Source organism: Salvelinus fontinalis, unplaced genomic scaffold, assembly GCF_029448725.1.
Source record: "Salvelinus fontinalis isolate EN_2023a unplaced genomic scaffold, ASM2944872v1 scaffold_0256, whole genome shotgun sequence".
NCBI lineage: Eukaryota > Metazoa > Chordata > Actinopteri > Salmoniformes > Salmonidae > Salvelinus > Salvelinus fontinalis.
This window is the reverse complement of record NW_026600465.1, coordinates 71773-96258: the sequence shown is the minus strand read 5'-3', so window position 1 is coordinate 96258 and position 24486 is coordinate 71773. Positions and strand designations below refer to the sequence as shown.

General features: G+C 47.0%; 1 protein-coding gene across 2 annotated transcripts in view; it reads right to left on the bottom strand.

The window, feature by feature from the left end:
* LOC129844936 (uncharacterized) overlaps positions 1-24486 on the bottom strand; it is a gene marked incomplete at its 5' end in the record, with an annotated part of 119192 nt that overhangs the window by 24523 nt on the left and 70183 nt on the right. For both annotated transcript variants that reach the window (XM_055913101.1, XM_055913102.1), the window contains 3 exon segments: positions 11861-11944; positions 12284-12355; positions 13182-13261. In XM_055913101.1, coding sequence (XP_055769076.1) covers positions 11861-11944; positions 12284-12355; positions 13182-13261 — 236 coding nt within the window.

Genomic DNA, 24486 nt, shown 5'->3' with positions numbered 1-24486 from the left:
CCCCCTATCTAAACATCTAAATCCACAGTGTCTCCCCCCCCCCTATCTAAACATCTAAATCCACAGTGTCTCCCCCCCCCTATCTAAACATCTAAATCCACAGTGTCTCCCCCCCCCTATCTAAACATCTAAATCCACAGTGTCTCCCCCCCCCCTATCTAAACATCTAAATCCACAGTGTCTCTCCCCCCCCCTATCTAAACATCTAAATCCACAGTGTCTCTCCCCCCCCCCCTATCTAAAAATCTAAATCCACAGTGTCTCCCCCCCCCCCTATCTAAACATCTAAATCCATAGTGTCTCTCTCTCCCCCCTATCTAAACATCTAAATCCACAGTGTCTCTCTCCCCCCTATCTAAACATCTATATCCACAGTGTCTCCCCCCCCCTATCTCAACATCTAAATCCACAGTGTCTCCCCCCCCCTATCTAAACATCTAAATCCACAGTGTCTCCCCCCCCCCTATCTAAACATCTAAATCCACAGTGTCTCTCCCCCCCCCTATCTAAACATCTAAATCCACAGTGTCTCTCCCCCCCCCCTATCTAAACATCTAAATCCACAGTGTCTCTCCCCCCCCTATCTAAACATCTAAATCCACAGTGTCTCTCCCCCCCCCTATCTAAACATCTAAATCCACAGTGTCTCCCCCCCCCTATCTAAACATCTAAATCCACAGTGTCTCCCCCCCCCTATCTAAACATCTAAATCCACAGTGTCTCTCCCCCCCCTATCTAAACATCTAAATCCACAGTGTCTCTCCCCCCCCTATCTAAACATCTAAATCCACAGTGTCTCTCCCCCCCCCTATCTAAACATCTAAATCCACAGTGTCTCTCCCCCCCCCTATCTAAACATCTAAATCCACAGTGTCTCCCCCCCCCTATCTAAACATCTAAATCCACAGTGTCTCTCCCCCCCCCTATCTAAACATCTAAATCCACAGTGTCTCCCCCCCCCTATCTAAACATCTAAATCCACAGTGTCTCTCCCCCCCCTATCTAAACATCTAAATCCACAGTGTCTCTCCCCCCCCCTATCTAAACATCTAAATCCACAGTGTCTCCCCCCCCCCTATCTAAACATCTAAATCCACAGTGTCTCCCCCCCCCCCTATCTAAACATCTAAATCCACAGTGTCTCCCCCCCCCTATCTAAACATCTAAATCCACAGTGTCTCCCCCCCCCCCTATCTAAACATCTAAATCCACAGTGTCTCCCCCCCCCCTATCTAAACATCTAAATCCACAGTGTCTCCCCCCCCCCTATCTAAACATCTAAATCCACAGTGTCTCCCCCCCCCCTATCTAAACATCTAAATCCACAGTGTCTCCCCCCCCCCCCTATCTAAACATCTAAATCCACAGTGTCTCTCCCCCCCCCTATCTAAACATCTAAATCCACAGTGTCTCTCTCCCCCCCCCCTATCTAAACATCTAAATCCACAGTGTCTCCCCCCCCCTATCTAAACATCTAAATCCACAGTGTCTCTCTCCCCCCCCCTATCTAAACATCTAAATCCACAGTGTCTCTCCCCCCCCTATCTAAACATCTAAATCCACAGTGTCTCTCTCCCCCCCTATCTAAACATCTAAATCCACAGTGTCTCCCCCCCCCTATCTAAACATCTAAATCCACAGTGTCTCCCCCCCCACTATCTAAACATCTAAATCCACAGTGTCTCTCCCCCCCCCCCTATCTAAACATCTAAATCCACAGTGTCTCTCCCCCCCCCTATCTAAACATCTAAATCCACAGTGTCTCTCCCCCCCCCCCTATCTAAACATCTAAATCCACAGTGTCTCTCCCCCCCCCTATCTAAACATCTAAATCCACAGTGTCTCTCTCCCCCCCCCTATCTAAACATCTAAATCCACAGTGTCTCTCCCCCCCCTATCTAAACATCTAAATCCACAGTGTCTCCCCCCCCCCTATCTAAACATCTAAATCCACAGTGTCTCTCCCCCCCCTATCTAAACATCTAAATCCACAGTGTCTCTCCCCCCCCCCTATCTAAACATCTAAATCCACAGTGTCTCCCCCCCCCTATCTAAACATCTAAATCCACAGTGTCTCTCCCCCCCCCTATCTAAACATCTAAATCCACATTGTCTCCCCCCCCCCTATCTAAACATCTAAATCCACAGTGTCTCCCCCCCCCTATCTAAACATCTAAATCCACAGTGTCTCCCCCCCCCTATCTAAACATCTAAATCCACAGTGTCTCCCCCCCCCTATCTAAACATCTAAATCCACAGTGTCTCTCCCCCCCCCTATCTAAACAACTAAATCCACAGTGTCTCTCCCCCCCCCCTATCTAAACATCTAAATCCACAGTGTCTCCCCCCCCCCCTATCTAAACATCTAAATCCACAGTGTCTCTCTCCCCCCCTATCTAAACATCTAAATCCACAGTGTCTCTCCCCCCCCTATCTAAACATCTAAATCCACAGTGTCTCCCCCCCCCCTATCTAAACATCTATATCCACAGTGTCTCCCCCCCCCTATCTAAACATCTAAATCCACAGTGTCTCCCCCCCCCCTATCTAAACATCTAAATCCACAGTGTCTCCCCCCCCCCTATCTAAACATCTAAATCCACAGTGTCTCTCCCCCCCCCTATCTAAACATCTAAATCCACAGTGTCTCTCCCCCCCCCTATCTAAACATCTAAATCCACAGTGTCTCTCCCCCCCCCTATCTAAACATCTAAATCCACAGTGTCTCCCCCCCCCTATCTAAACATCTAAATCCACAGTGTCTCCCCCCCCCCTATCTAAACATCTAAATCCACAGTGTCTCTCCCCCCCCTATCTAAACATCTAAATCCACAGTGTCTCTCCCCCCCTATCTAAACATCTAAATCCACAGTGTCTCTCCCCCCCCTATCTAAACATCTAAATCCACAGTGTCTCTCTCCCCCCCTATCTAAACATCTAAATCCACAGTGTCTCTCCCCCCCCTATCTAAACATCTAAATCCACAGTGTCTCTCCCCCCCCCTATCTAAACATCTAAATCCACAGTGTCTCTCCCCCCCCCTATCTAAACATCTAAATCCACAGTGTCTCTCCCCCCCCTATCTAAACATCTAAATCCACAGTGTCTCTCCCCCCCCCTATCTAAACATCTAAATCCACAGTGTCTCTCTCCCCCCCCCTATCTAAACATCTAAATCCACAGTGTCTCTCCCCCCCCCCTATCTAAACATCTAAATCCACAGTGTCTCTCCCCCCCCCTATCTAAACATCTAAATCCACAGTGTCTCCCCCCCCCCTATCTAAACATCTAAATCCACAGTGTCTCTCCCCCCCCCCTATCTAAACATCTAAATCCACAGTGTCTCCCCCCCCCCTATCTAAACATCTAAATCCACAGTGTCTCCCCCCCCCTATCTAAACATCTAAATCCACAGTGTCTCCCCCCCCCCTATCTAAACATCTAAATCCACAGTGTCTCCCCCCCCCCTATCTAAACATCTAAATCCACAGTGTCTCCCCCCCCCCTATCTAAACATCTAAATCCACAGTGTCTCTCCCCCCCCCTATCTAAACATCTAAATCCACAGTGTCTCCCCCCCCCCCTATCTAAACATCTAAATCCACAGTGTCTCTCCCCCCCCTATCTAAACATCTAAATCCACAGTGTCTCCCCCCCCCCTATCTAAACATCTAAATCCACAGTGTCTCTCCCCCCCCTATCTAAACATCTAAATCCACAGTGTCTCTCCCCCCCCCTATCTAAACATCTAAATCCACAGTGTCTCCCCCCCCCTATCTAAACATCTAAATCCACAGTGTCTCCCCCCCCCCTATCTAAACATCTAAATCCACAGTGTCTCTCCCCCCCCCTATCTAAACATCTAAATCCACAGTGTCTCTCCCCCCCCCTATCTAAACATCTAAATCCACAGTGTCTCTCCCCCCCCCTATCTAAACATCTAAATCCACAGTGTCTCCCCCCCCCCTATCTAAACATCTAAATCCACAGTGTCTCCCCCCCCCTATCTAAACATCTAAATCCACAGTGTCTCTCCCCCCCCCTATCTAAACATCTAAATCCACTGTGTCTCTCCCCCCCCTATCTAAACATCTAAATCCACAGTGTCTCTCTCCCCCCCCTATCTAAACATCTAAATCCACAGTGTCTCCCCCCCCCCTATCTAAACATCTAAATCCACAGTGTCTCTCTCCCCCCCCTATCTAAACATCTAAATCCACAGTGTCTCTCCCCCCCCCTATCTAAACATCTAAATCCACAGTGTCTCTCCCCCCCCCTATCTAAACATCTAAATCCATAGTGTCTCTCTCCCCCCCTATCTAAACATCTAAATCCATAGTGCCCCCCCCCTATCTAAACATCTAAATCCATAGTGTCTCCCCCCCCACTATCTAAACATCTAAATCCACAGTGTCTCTCCCCCCCCCCTATCTAAACATCTAAATCCACAGTGTCTCTCCCCCCCCCCCTATCTAAACATCTAAATCCACAGTGTCTCTCCCCCCCCCCCTATCTAAACATCTAAATCCACAGTGTCTCTCCCCCCCCCTATCTAAACATCTAAATCCACAGTGTCTCTCTCCCCCCCCCTATCTAAACATCTAAATCCACAGTGTCTCTCCCCCCCCTATCTAAACATCTAAATCCACAGTGTCTCCCCCCCCCCTATCTAAACATCTAAATCCACAGTGTCTCTCCCCCCCCTATCTAAACATCTAAATCCACAGTGTCTCCCCCCCCCCTATCTAAACATCTAAATCCACAGTGTCTCTCCCCCCCCCTATCTAAACATCTAAATCCACAGTGTCTCTCCCCCCCCCTATCTAAACATCTAAATCCACAGTGTCTCCCCCCCCCCTATCTAAACATCTAAATCCACAGTGTCTCCCCCCCCCCTATCTAAACATCTAAATCCACAGTGTCCCCCCCCCCTATCTAAACATCTAAATCCACAGTGTCTCCCCCCCCCCTATCTAAACATCTAAATCCACAGTGTCTCTCCCCCCCCTATCTAAACATCTAAATCCACAGTGTCTCTCCCCCCCCCCCTATCTAAACATCTAAATCCACAGTGTCTCCCCCCCCCCTATCTAAACATCTAAATCCACAGTGTCTCCCCCCCCCCTATCTAAACATCTAAATCCACAGTGTCTCCCCCCCCCTATCTAAACATCTAAATCCACAGTGTCTCTCCCCCCCCCTATCTAAACATCTAAATCCACAGTGTCTCCCCCCCCCCTATCTAAACATCTAAATCCACAGTGTCTCCCCCCCCCCCTATCTAAACATCTAAATCCACAGTGTCTCTCCCCCCCCCTATCTAAACATCTAAATCCACAGTGTCTCTCCCCCCCCCTATCTAAACATCTAAATCCACAGTGTCTCTCCCCCCCCTATATAAACATCTAAATCCACAGTGTCTCTCCCCCCCCCTATCTAAACATCTAAATCCACAGTGTCTCTCCCCCCCCCTATCTAAACATCTAAATCCACAGTGTCTCTCCCCCCCCCTATCTAAACATCTAAATCCATAGTGTCTCCCCCCCCTATCTAAACATCTAAATCCACAGTGTCTCTCCCCCCCCCTATCTAAACATCTAAATCCACAGTGTCTCTCCCCCCCCTATCTAAACATCTAAATCCACAGTGTCTCTCTCCCCCCCCCTATCTAAACATCTAAATCCACAGTGTCTCCCCCCCCCCTATCTAAACATCTAAATCCACAGTGTCTCTCCCCCCCCTATCTAAACATCTAAATCCACAGTGTCTCCCCCCCCCTATCTAAACATCTAAATCCACAGTGTCTCTCCCCCCCCCTATCTAAACATCTAAATCCACAGTGTCTCTCCCCCCCCCTATCTAAACATCTAAATCCACAGTGTCTCCCCCCCCCTATCTAAACATCTAAATCCACAGTGTCTCTCCCCCCCCCTATCTAAACATCTAAATCCACAGTGTCTCTCCCCCCCCTATCTAAACATCTAAATCCACAGTGTCTCTCCCCCCCCTATCTAAACATCTAAATCCACAGTGTCTCTCCCCCCCCCTATCTAAACATCTAAATCCACAGTGTCTCTCCCCCCCCCTATCTAAACATCTAAATCCACAGTGTCTCCCCCCCCCCTATCTAAACATCTAAATCCACAGTGTCTCCCCCCCCCTATCTAAACATCTAAATCCACAGTGTCTCCCCCCCCCCTATCTAAACATCTAAATCCACAGTGTCTCCCCCCCCCCTATCTAAACATCTAAATCCACAGTGTCTCTCCCCCCCCCCTATCTAAACATCTAAATCCACAGTGTCTCTCCCCCCCCCTATCTAAACATCTAAATCCACAGTGTCTCTCCCCCCCCCCTATCTAAACATCTAAATCCACAGTGTCTCCCCCCCCCCTATCTAAACATCTAAATCCACAGTGTCTCTCCCCCCCCCTATCTAAACATCTAAATCCACAGTGTCTCTCCCCCCCCCTATCTAAACATCTAAATCCACAGTGTCTCCCCCCCCCCTATCTAAACATCTAAATCCACAGTGTCTCCCCCCCCCCTATCTAAACATCTAAATCCACAGTGTCTCTCCCCCCCCCTATCTAAACATCTAAATCCACAGTGTCTCCCCCCCCCCTATCTAAACATCTAAATCCACAGTGTCTCTCCCCCCCCCTATCTAAACATCTAAATCCACAGTGTCTCCCCCCCCCCTATCTAAACATCTAAATCCACAGTGTCTCTCCCCCCCCCTATCTAAACATCTAAATCCACAGTGTCTCCCCCCCCCCTATCTAAACATCTAAATCCACAGTGTCTCCCCCCCCCTATCTAAACATCTAAATCCACAGTGTCTCTCCCCCCCCCTATCTAAACATCTAAATCCACAGTGTCTCCCCCCCCCCTATCTAAACATCTAAATCCACAGTGTCTCTCCCCCCCCTATCTAAACATCTAAATCCACAGTGTCTCTCCCCCCCCCTATCTAAACATCTAAATCCACAGTGTCTCCCCCCCCCCTATCTAAACATCTAAATCCACAGTGTCTCTCCCCCCCCTATCTAAACATCTAAATCCACAGTGTCTCCCCCCCCCCTATCTAAACATCTAAATCCACAGTGTCTCTCCCCCCCCCTATCTAAACATCTAAATCCACAGTGTCTCTCCCCCCCCCCTATCTAAACATCTAAATCCACAGTGTCTCTCCCCCCCCCTATCTAAACATCTAAATCCACAGTGTCTCCCCCCCCCCTATCTAAACATCTAAATCCACAGTGTCTCTCCCCCCCCCTATCTAAACATCTAAATCCACAGTGTCTCTCCCCCCCCCTATCTAAACATCTAAATCCACAGTGTCTCTCCCCCCCCCTATCTAAACATCTAAATCCACAGTGTCTCCCCCCCCCCTATCTAAACATCTAAATCCACAGTGTCTCTCCCCCCCCCTATCTAAACATCTAAATCCACAGTGTCTCTCCCCCCCCCCCTATCTAAACATCTAAATCCACAGTGTCTCCCCCCCCCCTATCTAAACATCTAAATCCATAGTGTCTCCCCCCCCCCTATCTAAACATCTAAATCCACAGTGTCTCCCCCCCCCCTATCTAAACATCTAAATCCACAGTGTCTCTCTCCCCCCCCCCTATCTAAACATCTAAATCCACAGTGTCTCCCCCCCCCCTATCTAAACATCTAAATCCACAGTGTCTCTCTCCCCCCCCTATCTAAACATCTAAATCCACAGTGTCTCTCCCCCCCCCTATCTAAACATCTAAATCCACAGTGTCTCTCCCCCCCCTATCTAAACATCTAAATCCACAGTGTCTCTCCCCTCCCCCTATCTAAACATCTAAATCCACAGTGTCTCTCCCCCCCCCTATCTAAACATCTAAATCCACAGTGTCTCTCCCCCCCCCTATCTAAACATCTAAATCCACAGTGTCTCCCCCCCCCTATCTAAACATCTAAATCCACAGTGTCTCTCCCCCCCCCTATCTAAACATCTAAATCCACAGTGTCTCTCCCCCCCCCTATCTAAACATCTAAATCCACAGTGTCTCTCCCCCCCCCTATCTAAACATCTAAATCCACAGTGTCTCCCCCCCCCCTATCTAAACATCTAAATCCACAGTGTCTCTCCCCCCCCTATCTAAACATCTAAATCCACAGTGTCTCCCCCCCCCTATCTAAACATCTAAATCCACAGTGTCTCCCCCCCCCTATCTAAACATCTAAATCCACAGTGTCTCCCCCCCCCTATCTAAACATCTAAATCCACAGTGTCTCCCCCCCCCCTATCTAAACATCTAAATCCACAGTGTCTCCCCCCCCCCTATCTAAACATCTAAATCCACAGTGTCTCTCCCCCCCCCTATCTAAACATCTAAATCCACAGTGTCTCCCCCCCCCCTATCTAAACATCTAAATCCACAGTGTCTCTCCCCCCCCCTATCTAAACATCTAAATCCACAGTGTCTCTCCCCCCCCCCTATCTAAACATCTAAATCCACAGTGTCTCCCCCCCCCCTATCTAAACATCTAAATCCACAGTGTCTCTCCCCCCCCTATCTAAACATCTAAATCCACAGTGTCTCTCCCCCCCCCCTATCTAAACATCTAAATCCACAGTGTCTCTCCCCCCCCCTATCTAAACATCTAAATCCACAGTGTCTCTCCCCCCCCTATCTAAACATCTAAATCCACAGTGTCTCTCCCCCCCCCTATCTAAACATCTAAATCCACAGTGTCTCCCCCCCCCCTATCTAAACATCTAAATCCACAGTGTCTCTCCCCCCCCCTATCTAAACATCTAAATCCACAGTGTCTCCCCCCCCCCTATCTAAACATCTAAATCCACAGTGTCTCTCCCCCCCCCTATCTAAACATCTAAATCCACAGTGTCTCTCCCCCCCCCTATCTAAACATCTAAATCCACAGTGTCTCTCCCCCCCCTATCTAAACATCTAAATCCATAGTGTCTCTCCCCCCCCTATCTAAACATCTAAATCCACAGTGTCTCCCCCCCCCCTATCTAAACATCTAAATCCACAGTGTCTCTCCCCCCCCTATCTAAACATCTAAATCCACAGTGTCTCTCCCCCCCCCCTATCTAAACATCTAAATCCACAGTGTCTCTCCCCCCCCCTATCTAAACATCTAAATCCACAGTGTCTCTCCCCCCCCCCTATCTAAACATCTAAATCCACAGTGTCTCTCCCCCCCCCTATCTAAACATCTAAATCCACAGTGTCTCTCCCCCCCCCTATCTAAACATCTAAATCCACAGTGTCTCTCCCCCCCCTATCTAAACATCTAAATCCACAGTGTCTCTCTCCCCCCCCTATCTAAACATCTAAATCCACAGTGTCTCTCCCCCCCCTATCTAAACATCTAAATCCACAGTGTCTCTCCCCCCCCCCTATCTAAACATCTAAATCCACAGTGTCTCCCCCCCCCTATCTAAACATCTAAATCCACAGTGTCTCTCCCCCCCCCTATCTAAACATCTAAATCCACAGTGTCTCTCCCCCCCCCTATCTAAACATCTAAATCCACAGTGTCTCCCCCCCCCTATCTAAACATCTAAATCCATAGTGTCTCTCCCCCCCCTATCTAAACATCTAAATCCACAGTGTCTCCCCCCCCCCTATCTAAACATCTAAATCCACAGTGTCTCTCCCCCCCCTATCTAAACATCTAAATCCACAGTGTCTCTCCCCCCCCCCTATCTAAACATCTAAATCCACAGTGTCTCTCCCCCCCCCTATCTAAACATCTAAATCCACAGTGTCTCTCCCCCCCCCTATCTAAACATCTAAATCCACAGTGTCTCTCCCCCCCCCTATCTAAACATCTAAATCCACAGTGTCTCCCCCCCCTATCTAAACATCTAAATCCATAGTGTCTCTCTCCCCCCCTATCTAAACATCTAAATCCACAGTGTCTCTCCCCCCCCCTATCTAAACATCTAAATCCACAGTGTCTCTCCCCCCCCTATCTAAACATCTAAATCCACAGTGTCTCTCCCCCCCCCCTATCTAAACATCTAAATCCATAGTGTCTCCCCCCCCCTATCTAAACATCTAAATCCACAGTGTCTCTCCCCCCCCTATCTAAACATCTAAATCCACAGTGTCTCTCCCCCCCCCCTATCTAAACATCTAAATCCACAGTGTCTCCCCCCCCCCTATCTAAACATCTAAATCCACAGTGTCTCCCCCCCCCCCCTATCTAAACATCTAAATCCACAGTGTCTCTCCCCCCCCCTATCTAAACATCTAAATCCACAGTGTCTCCCCCCCCCCTATCTAAACATCTAAATCCACAGTGTCTCTCCCCCCCCCCTATCTAAACATCTAAATCCACAGTGTCTCTCCCCCCCCCCTATCTAAACATCTAAATCCACAGTGTCTCTCCCCCCCCCTATCTAAACATCTAAATCCACAGTGTCTCTCCCCCCCCCTATCTAAACATCTAAATCCACAGTGTCTCTCCCCCCCCCTATCTAAACATCTAAATCCACAGTGTCTCCCCCCCCCCTATCTAAACATCTAAATCCACAGTGTCTCCCCCCCCCCTATCTAAACATCTAAATCCACAGTGTCTCTCCCCCCCCCTATCTAAACATCTAAATCCACAGTGTCTCTCCCCCCCCCTATCTAAACATCTAAATCCACAGTGTCTCCCCCCCCCCTATCTAAACATCTAAATCCACAGTGTCTCCCCCCCCCCCTATCTAAACATCTAAATCCACAGTGTCTCTCCCCCCCCCTATCTAAACATCTAAATCCACAGTGTCTCTCCCCCCCCCCCTATCTAAACATCTAAATCCACAGTGTCTCTCCCCCCCCCTATCTAAACATCTAAATCCACAGTGTCTCTCCCCCCCCCCTATCTAAACATCTAAATCCACAGTGTCTCTCCCCCCCCCCCTATCTAAACATCTAAATCCACAGTGTCTCCCCCCCCCCTATCTAAACATCTAAATCCACAGTGTCTCTCCCCCCCCCTATCTAAACATCTAAATCCACAGTGTCTCCCCCCCCCCCTATCTAAACATCTAAATCCACAGTGTCTCCCCCCCCCCCTATCTAAACATCTAAATCCACAGTGTCTCTCCCCCCCCTATCTAAACATCTATATCCACAGTGTCTCTCCCCCCCCTATCTAAACATCTAAATCCACAGTGTCTCTCCCCCCCCCCTATCTAAACATCTAAATCCACAGTGTCTCCCCCCCCCCTATCTAAACATCTAAATCCACAGTGTCTCTCCCCCCCCCTATCTAAACATCTAAATCCACAGTGTCTCCCCCCCCCCTATCTAAACATCTAAATCCACAGTGTCTCTCCCCCCCCTATCTAAACATCTAAATCCACAGTGTCTCTCCCCCCCCCTATCTAAACATCTAAATCCACAGTGTCTCTCCCCCCCCTATCTAAACATCTAAATCCACAGTGTCTCTCTCCCCCCCCCTATCTAAACATCTAAATCCACAGTGTCTCCCCCCCCCCTATCTAAACATCTAAATCCACAGTGTCTCCCCCCCCCCTATCTAAACATCTAAATCCACAGTGTCTCTCCCCCCCCCCCTATCTAAACATCTAAATCCACAGTGTCTCTCTCCCCCCCTATCTATCTGTGTGTGTGTGTGTGGTGTGTGGTGTGTGTGTATAATGTGTGTGTGTGTGTATAATGTGAGTGTGTGTGTGTCTCCTCACTGGTTGTGTGTGTGTGGTGTGTGTGTGTATAATGTGAGTGTGTGTGTGGTGTGTGGTGTGTGTGTGTATAATGTGTGTGTGAGTATAATGTGAGTGTGTGTGTGGTGTGTGGTGTGTGTGTGTATAATGTGAGTGTGTGTGTGGTGTGCGCACCATGAGGAAGGTCCGTGGGATCTGGATGAGGTGTCCCAGAGATCCCTGGTTCAGCAGGATCTCCATGGTAACGTTTCTCGCCTCCTACAAAACACACAATGCTGAAACAACAGCAGCGCAGGGTGTGTGTGTGGTGTGTGTGTGTGGTGTGTGGTGTGTGGTGTGTGGTGTCTGAGTGTCTGAGTGTCTGAGTGTCTGTGTGTCTGTGTGTCTGTGTGTGTTTGTGTGTGTGTGTGTGTGTGTGTGTGTGTGTGTGTGTGTGTGTGTGTGTGTGTGGTGTGTGTGTGTGTGTGTGTGTGTGTGTGGTGTGTGAGTGTCTGAGTGTGTGTGTGTGTGTGTGTGTGTCTGAGTGTGTGTGTGTGTGTGTGTGTGTGTGTGTGTGTGTGTGTGTGTGTGTGTGTGTGTGTGTGTGTGTGTGTGTACCGTCAGAAAGGAAGTGTCAGGAGGACCAGCAGGAGAATTGAGGACGTGGAGGAAAAACGCCCAACTCTGAGACTGAAACACAGATACATTATGTTATTATTACAGGTTGAATGACTGCCCATGTCTCAGGGGTCTGAGTTCAGGGGTCTGAGTTCAGGGGTCAGAATTCAGGGGTCAGAGTTCAGGGGTCAGAGTTCAGGGGTCAGAGTTCAGGGGTCAGAGTTCAGGGGTCAGAGTTCAGGGGTCAGAGTTCAGGGGTCTGAGTTCAGGGGTCTGAGTTCAGGGGTCTGAGTTCAGGGGTCTGAGTTCAGGGGTCTGAGTTCAGGGGTCTGAGTTCAGGGGTCTGAGTTCAGGGGTCTGAGTTCAGGGGTCAGAGTTCAGGGGTCAGAGTTCAGGGGTCAGAGTTCAGGGGTCAGAGTTCAGGGGTCAGAGTTCAGGGGTCAGAGTTTAGGGGTCAGAGTTCAGGGGTCAGAGTTCAGGGGTCAGAGTTCAGGGGTCAGAGTTCAGGGGTCAGAGTTCAGGGGTCAGAGTTCAGGGGTCAGAGTTCAGGGGTCAGAGTTCAGCCGGTCTGAGTTCAGCCGGTCTGAGTTCAGCCGGTCTGAGTTCAGCCGGTCTGAGTTCAGCCGGTCTGAGTTCAGCCGGTCTGAGTTCAGCCGGTCTGAGTTCAGCCGGTCTGAGTTCAGCCGGTCTGAGTTCAGCCGGTCTGAGTTCAGCCGGTCTGAGTTCAGCCGGTCTGAGTTCAGCGGTCTGAGTTCAGCGGTCTGAGTTCAGGGGTCTGAGTTCAGGGGTCTGAGTTTAGGGGTCTGAGTTCAGGGGTCTGAGTTCAGGGGTCTGAGTTTAGGGGTCTGAGTTCAAGGGTCTGAGTTCAGGGGTCTAGACTCGAGGTTGTGAGACTCACGTCCTTGTAGACAGTCATGTTGCTCTTCAGAACCCTCAGGCCAAACTTCACCACCTCGACCTGCCGTGGAACCACAGCACCTAGAACAGGAGAGAGGGAAGAGATCGCTAGATGATGCCGGGGAACCACAGCACCTAGAACAGGAGAGAGGGAGGAGATCGCTAGATGATGCCGGGGAACCACAGCACCTAGAACAGGAGAGAGGGAGGAGATCGCTAGATGATGCCGGGGAACCACAGCACCTAGAACAGGAGAGAGGGAGGAGATCGCTAGATGATGCCGGGGAACCACAGCACCTAGAACAGGAGAGAGGGAAGAGATCGCTAGATGATGCCGGGGAACCACAGCACCTAGAACAGGAGAGAGGGAGGAGATCGCTAGATGATGCCGGGGAACCACAGCACCTAGAACAGGAGAGAGGGAGGAGATCGCTAGATGATGCCGGGGAACCACAGCACCTAGAACAGGAGAGAGGGAGGAGATCGCTAGATGATGCCGGGGAACCACAGCACCTAGAACAGGAGAGAGGGAGGAGATCGCTAGATGATGCCGGGGAACCACAGCACCTAGAACAGGAGAGAGGGAAGAGATCGCTAGATGATGCCGGGGAACCACAGCACCTAGAACAGGAGAGAGGGAGGAGATCGCTAGATGATGCCGGGGAACCACAGCACCTAGAACAGGAGAGAGGGAGGAGATCGCTAGATGATGCCGGGGAACCACAGCACCTAGAACAGGAGAGAGGGAGGAGATCGCTAGATGATGCCGGGGAACCACAGCACCTAGAACAGGAGAGAGGGAGGAGATCGCTAGATGATGCCGGGGAACCACAGCACCTAGAACAGGAGAGAGGGAGGAGATCGCTAGATGATGCCGGGGAACCACAGCACCTAGAACAGGAGAGAGGGAGGAGATCGCTAGATGATGCCGGGGAACCACAGCACCTAGAACAGGAGAGAGGGAGGAGATCGCTAGATGATGCCGGGGAACCACAGCACCTAGAACAGGAGAGAGGGAGGAGATCGCTAGATGATGCCGGGGAACCACAGCACCTAGAACAGGAGAGAGGGAGGAGATCGCTAGATGATGCCGGGGAACCACAGCACCTAGAACAGGAGAGAGGGAGGAGATCGCTAGATGATGCCGGGGAACCACAGCACCTAGAACAGGAGAGAGGGAAGAGATCGCTAGATGATGCCGGGGAACCACAGCACCTAGAACAGGAGAGAGGGAAGAGATCGCTAGATGATGCCGGGGAACCACAGCACCTAGAACAGGAGAGAGGGAGGAGATCGCTAGATGATGCCGGGGAACCACAGCACCTAGAACAGGAGAGAGGGAGGAGATCGCTAGATGATGCCGGGGAACCACAGCACCTAGAACAGGAGAGAGGGAAGAGATCGCTAGATGATGCCGGGGAACCACAGCACCTAGAACAGGAGAGAGGGAGGAGATCGCTAGATGTGTGTGTGTGTATCAGACAGGAGATAGCTAGATGTGTGTGTGTGTGTATCAGACAGGAGATAGCTAGATGTGTGTGTATATATATCAGACAGGAGATAGCTAGATGTGTGTGTATATCAGACAGGAGATAGCTAGATGTGTGTGTATATATCAGACAGGAGATAGCTAGATGTGGGTGTGTATGTATTTCAGACAGGAGATAGCTAGATGTGGGTGTGTATATCAGACAGGAGATAGCTAGATGTGTGTGTGTATATCAGACAGGAGATAGCTAGATGTGTGTGTGTGTATATATCAGACAGGAGATAGCTAGATGTGGGTGTGTATATCAGACAGGAGATAGCTAGATGTGGGTGTGTGTATATATCAGACAGGAGATAGCTAGATGTGGGTGTGTGTATATATCAGACAGGAGATAGCTAGATGTGGGTGTGTGTATATATCAGACAGGAGATAGCTAGATGTGGGTGTGTATGTATTTCAGACAGGAGATAGCTAGATGTGGGTGTGTATATCAGACAGGAGATAGCTAGATGTGTGTGTGTATATCAGACAGGAGATAGCTAGATGTGTGTGTGTGTATATATCAGACAGGAGATAGCTAGATGTGGGTGTGTATATCAGACAGGAGATAGCTAGATGTGGGTGTGTATATCAGACAGGAGATAGCTAGATGTGGGTGTGTGTATATATCAGACAGGAGATAGCTAGATGTGGGTGTGTATATCAGACAGGAGATAGCTAGATGTGTGTGTGTATATCAGACAGGAGATAGCTAGATGTGTGTGTGTGTATATCAGACAGGAGATAGCTAGATGTGGGTGTGTATATATATCAGACAGGAGATAGCTAGATGTGTGTGTATATATCAGACAGGAGATAGCTAGATGTGGGTGTGTGTATATATCAGACAGGAGATAGCTAGATGTGGGTGTGTATATATATCAGACAGGAGATAGCTAGATGTGTGTGTATATCAGACAGGAGATAGCTAGATGTGTGTGTGTGTATCAGACAGGAGATAGCTAGATGTGTGTGTGTGTATATATCAGACAGGAGATAGCTAGATGTGTGTGTGTATATCAGACAGGAGATAGCTAGATGTGTGTGTGTGTATCAGACAGGAGATAGCTAGATGTGTGTGTGTGTGTATCAGACAGGAGATAGCTAGATGTGTGTGTGTGTATATCAGACAGGAGATAGCTAGATGTGTGTGTGTGTATCAGACAGGAGATAGCAAGATGTGGGTGTGTGTGTATCAGACAGGAGATAGCTAGATGTGTGTGTGTGTATATCAGACAGGAGATAGCTAGATGTGTGTGTATATCAGACAGGAGATAGCTAGATGTGTGTGTGTATATCAGACAGGAGATAGCTAGATGTGGGTGTGTATATCAGACAGGAGATAGCTAGATGTGTGTGTGTGTATATCAGACAGGAGATAGCTAGATGTGTGTGTGTATATCAGACAGGAGATAGCTAGATGTGTGTGTGTATATCAGACAGGAGATAGCTAGATGTGTGTGTGTGTATATCAGACAGGAGATAGCTAGATGTGGGTGTGTATATCAGACAGGAGATAGCTAGATGTGGGTGTGTATATCAGACAGGAGATAGCTAGATGTGTGTGTGTGTATATCAGACAGGAGATAGCTAGATGTGTGTGTGATATATCAGACAGGAGATAGCTAGATGTGGGTGTGTGTATATCAGACAGGAGATAGCTAGATGTGGGTGTGTATATCAGACAGGAGATAGCTAGATGTGTGTGTGTATATCAGACAGGAGATAGCTAGATGTGGGTGTGTGTATCAGACAGGAGATAGCTAGATGTGTGTGTGTGTATCAGACAGGAGATAGCTAGATGTGTGTGTGTATATCAGACAGGAGATAGCTAGATGTGTGTGTGTGTATCAGACAGGAGATAGCTAGATGTGTGTGTGTATATCAGACAGGAGATAGCTAGATGTGGGTGTCTGTATCAGACAGGAGATAGCTAGATGTGTGTGTGTATATCAGACAGGAGATAGCTAGATGTGTGTGTGTATATCAGACAGGAGATAGCTAGATGTGTGTGTGTATATCAGACAGGAGATAGCTAGATGTGTGTGTATCAGACAGGAGATAGCTAGATGTGTGTGTATATCAGACAGGAGATAGCTAGATGTGTGAGTATATCAGACAGGAGATAGCTAGATGTGTGTGTATATATCAGACAGGAGATAGCTAGATGTGGGTGTGTATGTATTTCAGACAGGAGATAGCTAGATGTGGGTGTGTATATCAGACAGGAGATAGCTAGATGTGTGTGTGTATATCAGACAGGAGATAGCTAGATGTGTGTGTGTGTATATCAGACAGGAGATAGCTAGATGTGTGTGTGTGTATATATCAGACAGGAGATAGCTAGATGTGGGTGTGTATATCAGACAGGAGATAGCTAGATGTGGGTGTGTGTATATATCAGACAGGAGATAGCTAGATGTGGGTGTGTGTATATATCAGACAGGAGATAGCTAGATGTGGGTGTGTATGTATTTCAGACAGGAGATAGCTAGATGTGGGTGTGTATATCAGACAGGAGATAGCTAGATGTGTGTGTGTATATCAGACAGGAGATAGCTAGATGTGTGTGTGTGTATATATCAGACAGGAGATAGCTAGATGTGGGTGTGTATATCAGACAGGAGATAGCTAGATGTGGGTGTGTATATCAGACAGGAGATAGCTAGATGTGGGTGTGTGTATATATCAGACAGGAGATAGCTAGATGTGGGTGTGTTTATCAGACAGGAGATAGCTAGATGTGTGTGTGTATATCAGACAGGAGATAGCTAGATGTGTGTGTGTGTATATCAGACAGGAGATAGCTAGATGTGGGTGTGTATATATATCAGACAGGAGATAGCTAGATGTGTGTGTATATATCAGACAGGAGATAGCTAGATGTGGGTGTGTGTATATATCAGACAGGAGATAGCTAGATGTGGGTGTGTATATCAGACAGGAGATAGCTAGATGTGTGTGTATATCAGACAGGAGATAGCTAGATGTGTGTGTGTGTATCAGACAGGAGATAGCTAGATGTGTGTGTGTGTATATATCAGACAGGAGATAGCTAGATGTGTGTGTGTATATCAGACAGGAGATAGCTAGATGTGTGTGTGTGTATCAGACAGGAGATAGCTAGATGTGTGTGTGTGTGTATCAGACAGGAGATAGCTAGATGTGTGTGTGTGTATATCAGACAGGAGATAGCTAGATGTGTGTGTGTGTGTATCAGACAGGAGATAGCAAGATGTGGGTGTGTGTGTATCAGACAGGAGATAGCTAGATGTGTGTGTGTGTATATCAGACAGGAGATAGCTAGATGTGTGTGTATATCAGACAGGAGATAGCTAGATGTGTGTGTGTATATCAGACAGGAGATAGCTAGATGTGGGTGTGTATATCAGACAGGAGATAGCTAGATGTGTGTGTGTGTATATCAGACAGGAGATAGCTAGATGTGTGTGTGTATATCAGACAGGAGATAGCTAGATGTGTGTGTGTATATCAGACAGGAGATAGCTAGATGTGTGTGTGTGTATATCAGACAGGAGATAGCTAGATGTGGGTGTGTATATCAGACAGGAGATAGCTAGATGTGGGTGTGTATATCAGACAGGAGATAGCTAGATGTGTGTGTGTGTATATCAGACAGGAGATAGCTAGATGTGTGTGTATATATCAGACAGGAGATAGCTAGATGTGGGTGTGTGTATATATCAGACAGGAGATAGCTAGATGTGGGTGTGTATATCAGACAGGAGATAGCTAGATGTGTGTGTGTGTATATCAGACAGGAGATAGCTAGATGTGGGTGTGTGTATCAGACAGGAGATAGCTAGATGTGTGTGTGTGTATCAGACAGGAGATAGCTAGATGTGTGTGTGTATATCAGACAGGAGATAGCTAGATGTGTGTGTGTGTATCAGACAGGAGATAGCTAGATGTGTGTGTGTATATCAGACAGGAGATAGCTAGATGTGGGTGTCTGTATCAGACAGGAGATAGCTAGATGTGTGTGTGTATATCAGACAGGAGATAGCTAGATGTGTGTGTGTATATCAGACAGGAGATAGCTAGATGTGTGTGTGTATATCAGACAGGAGATAGCTAGATGTGTGTGTATCAGACAGGAGATAGCTAGATGTGTGTGTATCAGACAGGAGATAGCTAGATGTGTGTGTATCAGACAGGAGATAGCTAGATGTGTGTGTGTGTATATCAGACAGGAGATAGCTAGATGTGGGTGTGTATATATATCAGACAGGAGATAGCTAGATGTGTGTGTATATATCAGACAGGAGATAGCTAGATGTGGGTGTGTGTATATATCAGACAGGAGATAGCTAGATGTGGGTGTGTATATCAGACAGGAGATAGCTAGATGTGTGTGTATATCAGACAGGAGATAGCTAGATGTGTGTGTGTGTATCAGACAGGAGATAGCTAGATGTGTGTGTGTGTATATATCAGACAGGAGATAGCTAGATGTGTGTGTGTATATCAGACAGGAGATAGCTAGATGTGTGTGTGTGTATCAGACAGGAGATAGCTAGATGTGTGTGTGTGTGTATCAGACAGGAGATAGCTAGATGTGTGTGTGTGTATATCAGACAGGAGATAGCTAGATGTGTGTGTGTGTGTATCAGACAGGAGATAGCAAGATGTGGGTGTGTGTGTATCAGACAGGAGATAGCTAGATGTGTGTGTGTGTATATCAGACAGGAGATAGCTAGATGTGTGTGTATATCAGACAGGAGATAGCTAGATGTGTGTGTGTATATCAGACAGGAGATAGCTAGATGTGGGTGTGTATATCAGACAGGAGATAGCTAGATGTGTGTGTGTGTATATCAGACAGGAGATAGCTAGATGTGTGTGTGTATATCAGACAGGAGATAGCTAGATGTGTGTGTGTATATCAGACAGGAGATAGCTAGATGTGTGTGTGTGTATATCAGACAGGAGATAGCTAGATGTGGGTGTGTATATCAGACAGGAGATAGCTAGATGTGGGTGTGTATATCAGACAGGAGATAGCTAGATGTGTGTGTGTGTATATCAGACAGGAGATAGCTAGATGTGTGTGTATATATCAGACAGGAGATAGCTAGATGTGGGTGTGTGTATATATCAGACAGGAGATAGCTAGATGTGGGTGTGTATATCAGACAGGAGATAGCTAGATGTGTGTGTGTGTATATCAGACAGGAGATAGCTAGATGTGGGTGTGTGTATCAGACAGGAGATAGCTAGATGTGTGTGTGTGTATCAGACAGGAGATAGCTAGATGTGTGTGTGTATATCAGACAGGAGATAGCTAGATGTGTGTGTGTGTATCAGACAGGAGATAGCTAGATGTGTGTGTGTATATCAGACAGGAGATAGCTAGATGTGGGTGTCTGTATCAGACAGGAGATAGCTAGATGTGTGTGTGTATATCAGACAGGAGATAGCTAGATGTGTGTGTGTATATCAGACAGGAGATAGCTAGATGTGTGTGTGTATATCAGACAGGAGATAGCTAGATGTGTGTGTATCAGACAGGAGATAGCTAGATGTGTGTGTATCAGACAGGAGATAGCTAGATGTGTGTGTATCAGACAGGAGATAGCTAGATGTGTGTGTATATCAGACAGGAGATAGCTAGATGTGGGTGTGTATATCAGACAGGAGATAGCTAGATGTGTGTGTATATCAGACAGGAGATAGCTAGATGTGTGTGTGTATATATCAGACAGGAGATAGCTAGATGTGTGTGTGTATATCAGACAGGAGATAGCTAGATGTGTGTGTGTGTATCAGACAGGAGATAGCTAGATGTGTGTGTGTATATCAGACAGGAGATAGCTAGATGTGTGTGTGTATATCAGACAGGAGATAGCTAGATGTGTGTGTATATATCAGACAGGAGATAGCTAGATGTGTGTGTGTGTATATCAGACAGGAGATAGCTAGATGTGTGTGTGTGTATCAGACAGGAGATAGCTAGATGTGTGTGTGTGTGTATCAGACAGGAGATAGCTAGATGTATGTGTGTATATCAGACAGGAGATAGCTAGATGTGGGTGTGTATATCAGACAGGAGATAGCTAGATGTGTGTGTGTGTATCAAACAGGAGATAGCTAGATGTGTGTGTGTGTATCAGACAGGAGATAGCTAGATGTGTGTGTGTGTATATATCAGACAGGAGATAGCTAGATGTGTGTGTGTGTGTATCAGACAGGAGATAGCTAGATGTATGTGTGTGTATCAGACAGGAGATAGCTAGATGTGTGTGTGTGTGTATCAGACAGGAGATAGCTAGATGTGTGTGTGTATCAGACAGGAGATAGCTAGATGTGTGTGTGTATCAGACAGGAGATAGCTAGATGTGTGTGTGTGTATATCAGACAGGAGATAGCTAGATGTGTGTGTGTGTATCAGACAGGAGATAGCTAGATGTGTGTGTGTGTATATATCAGACAGGAGATAGCTAGATGTGTGTGTGTGTATATATCAGACAGGAGATAGCTAGATGTGTGTGTGTGTATATCAGACAGGAGATAGCTAGATGTGTGTGTGTGTGATATCAGACAGGAGATAGCTAGATGTGTGTGTGTGTGATATATCAGGCAGGAGATAGCTAGATGTGGGTGTGTATATCAGACAGGAGATAGCTAGATGTGTGTGTGCATATCAGACAGGAGATAGCTAGATGTGTGTGTGTGTATCAGACAGGAGATAGCTAGATGTGTGTGTGTGTATATCAGACAGGAGATAGCTAGATGTGTGTGTGTATATCAGACAGGAGATAGCTAGATGTGTGTGTGTGTATCAGACAGGAGATAGCTAGATGTGTGTGTGTATATCAGACAGGAGATAGCTAGATGTGTGTGTGTATATCAGACAGGAGATAGCTAGATGTGTGTGTATATATCAGACAGGAGATAGCTAGATGTGTGTGTGTGTATCAGACAGGAGATAGCTAGATGTGTGTGTGTGTGTATCAGACAGGAGATAGCTAGATGTATGTGTGTATATCAGACAGGAGATAGCTAGATGTGGGTGTGTATATCAGACAGGAGATAGCTAGATGTGTGTGTGTGTATCAAACAGGAGATAGCTAGATGTGTGTGTGTGTATCAGACAGGAGATAGCTAGATGTGTGTGTGTGTATATATCAGACAGGAGATAGCTAGATGTGTGTGTGTGTGTATCAGACAGGAGATAGCTAGATGTATGTGTGTGTATCAGACAGGAGATAGCTAGATGTGTGTGTGTGTGTATCAGACAGGAGATAGCTAGATGTGTGTGTGTATCAGACAGGAGATAGCTAGATGTGTGTGTGTATCAGACAGGAGATAGCTAGATGTGTGTGTGTGTATATCAGACAGGAGATAGCTAGATGTATGTGTGTGTATCAGACAGGAGATAGCTAGATGTGTGTGTGTGTGTATATATCAGGCAGGAGATAGCTAGATGTGGGTGTGTGTGTATATATCAGGCAGGAGATAGCTAGATGTGTGTGTGTGTGTATATATCAGACAGGAGATAGCTAGATGTGTGTGTGTGTGTATATATCAGACAGGAGATAGCTAGATGTGTGTGTGTGTGTATATATCAGGCAGGAGATAGCTAGATGTGGGTGTGTATATCAGACAGGAGATAGCTAGATGTGTGTGTGCATATCAGACAGGAGATAGCTAGATGTGTGTGTGTGTATCAGACAGGAGATAGCTAGATGTGTGTGTGTGTATATCAGACAGGAGATAGCTAGATGTGTGTGTGTATATCAGACAGGAGATAGCTAGATGTGTGTGTGTGTATCAGACAGGAGATAGCTAGATGTGTGTGTGTATATCAGACAGGAGATAGCTAGATGTGTGTGTGTATATCAGACAGGAGATAGCTAGATGTGTGTGTATATATCAGACAGGAGATAGCTAGATGTGTGTGTGTGTATATCAGACAGGAGATAGCTAGATGTGTGTGTGTGTATCAGACAGGAGATAGCTAGATGTGTGTGTGTGTGTATCAGACAGGAGATAGCTAGATGTGTGTGTGTATATCAGACAGGAGATAGCTAGATGTGGGTGTGTATATCAGACAGGAGATAGCTAGATGTGTGTGTGTGTATCAAACAGGAGATAGCTAGATGTGTGTGTGTGTATCAGACAGGAGATAGCTAGATGTGTGTGTGTGTATATATCAGACAGGAGATAGCTAGATGTGTGTGTGTGTGTATCAGACAGGAGATAGCTAGATGTATGTGTGTGTATCAGACAGGAGATAGCTAGATGTGTGTGTGTGTGTATCAGACAGGAGATAGCTAGATGTGTGTGTGTATCAGACAGGAGATAGCTAGATGTGTGTGTGTGTATATCAGACAGGAGATAGCTAGATGTGTGTGTGTATCAGACAGGAGATAGCTAGATGTGTGTGTGTGTATATATCAGACAGGAGATAGCTAGATGTGTGTGTGTGTATATATCAGACAGGAGATAGCTAGATGTGTGTGTGTATATCAGACAGGAGATAGCTAGATGTGTGTGTGTATATCAGACAGGAGATAGCTAGATGTGTGTGTGTATATCAGACAGGAGATAGCTAGATGTGTGTGTGTATATCAGACAGGAGATAGCTAGATGTGTGTGTGTGTATCAGACAGGAGATAGCTAGATGTGTGTGTGTGTATATCAGACAGGAGATAGCTAGATGTGTGTGTGTGTATCAGACAGGAGATAGCTAGATGTGTGTGTGTGTATATCAGACAGGAGATAGCTAGATGTATGTGTGTGTATCAGACAGGAGATAGCTAGATGTGTGTGTGTGTGTATATATCAGGCAGGAGATAGCTAGATGTGGGTGTGTGTGTATATATCAGGCAGGAGATAGCTAGATGTGTGTGTGTGTGTATATATCAGACAGGAGATAGCTAGATGTGTGTGTGTGTGTATCAGACAGGAGATAGCTAGATGTGTGTGTGTGTGTATATATCAGGCAGGAGATAGCTAGATGTGGGTGTGTATATCAGACAGGAGATAGCTAGATGTGTGTGTGTGTATATCAGACAGGAGATAGCTAGATGTATGTGTGTGTATCAGACAGGAGATAGCTAGATGTGTGTGTGTGTGTATATCAGACAGGAGATAGCTAGATGTGTGTGTGTGTATCAGACAGGAGATAGCTAGATGTGTGTGTGTGTATATCAGACAGGAGATAGCTAGATGTGTGTGTGTATATCAGACAGGAGATAGCTAGATGTGTGTGTGTATATCAGACAGGAGATAGCTAGATGTGTGTGTGTATATCAGACAGGAGATAGCTAGATGTGTGTGTGTATATCAGACAGGAGATAGCTAGATGTGTGTGTGTATATCAGACAGGAGATAGCTAGATGTGGGTGTGTATACCAGACAGGAGATAGCTAGATGTGTGTGTGTATATCAGACAGGAGATAGATAGATGTGTGTGTATGTATCAGACAGGAGATAGCTAGATGTGTGTGTGTGTATCAGACAGGAGATAGCTAGATGTGTGTGTGTGTATCAGACAGGAGATAGCTAGATGTGGGTGTGTATATCAGACAGGAGATAGCTAGATGTGTGTGTGTGTGTGTATATCAGACAGGAGATAGCTAGATGTGGGTGTGTATATCAGACAGGAGATAGCTAGATGTGTGTGTGTGTATCAGACAGGAGATAGCTAGATGTGTGTGTGTGTATCAGACAGGAGATAGCTAGATGTGTGTGTGTATATCAGACAGGAGATAGCTAGATGTGGGTGTCTGTATCAGACAGGAGATAGCTA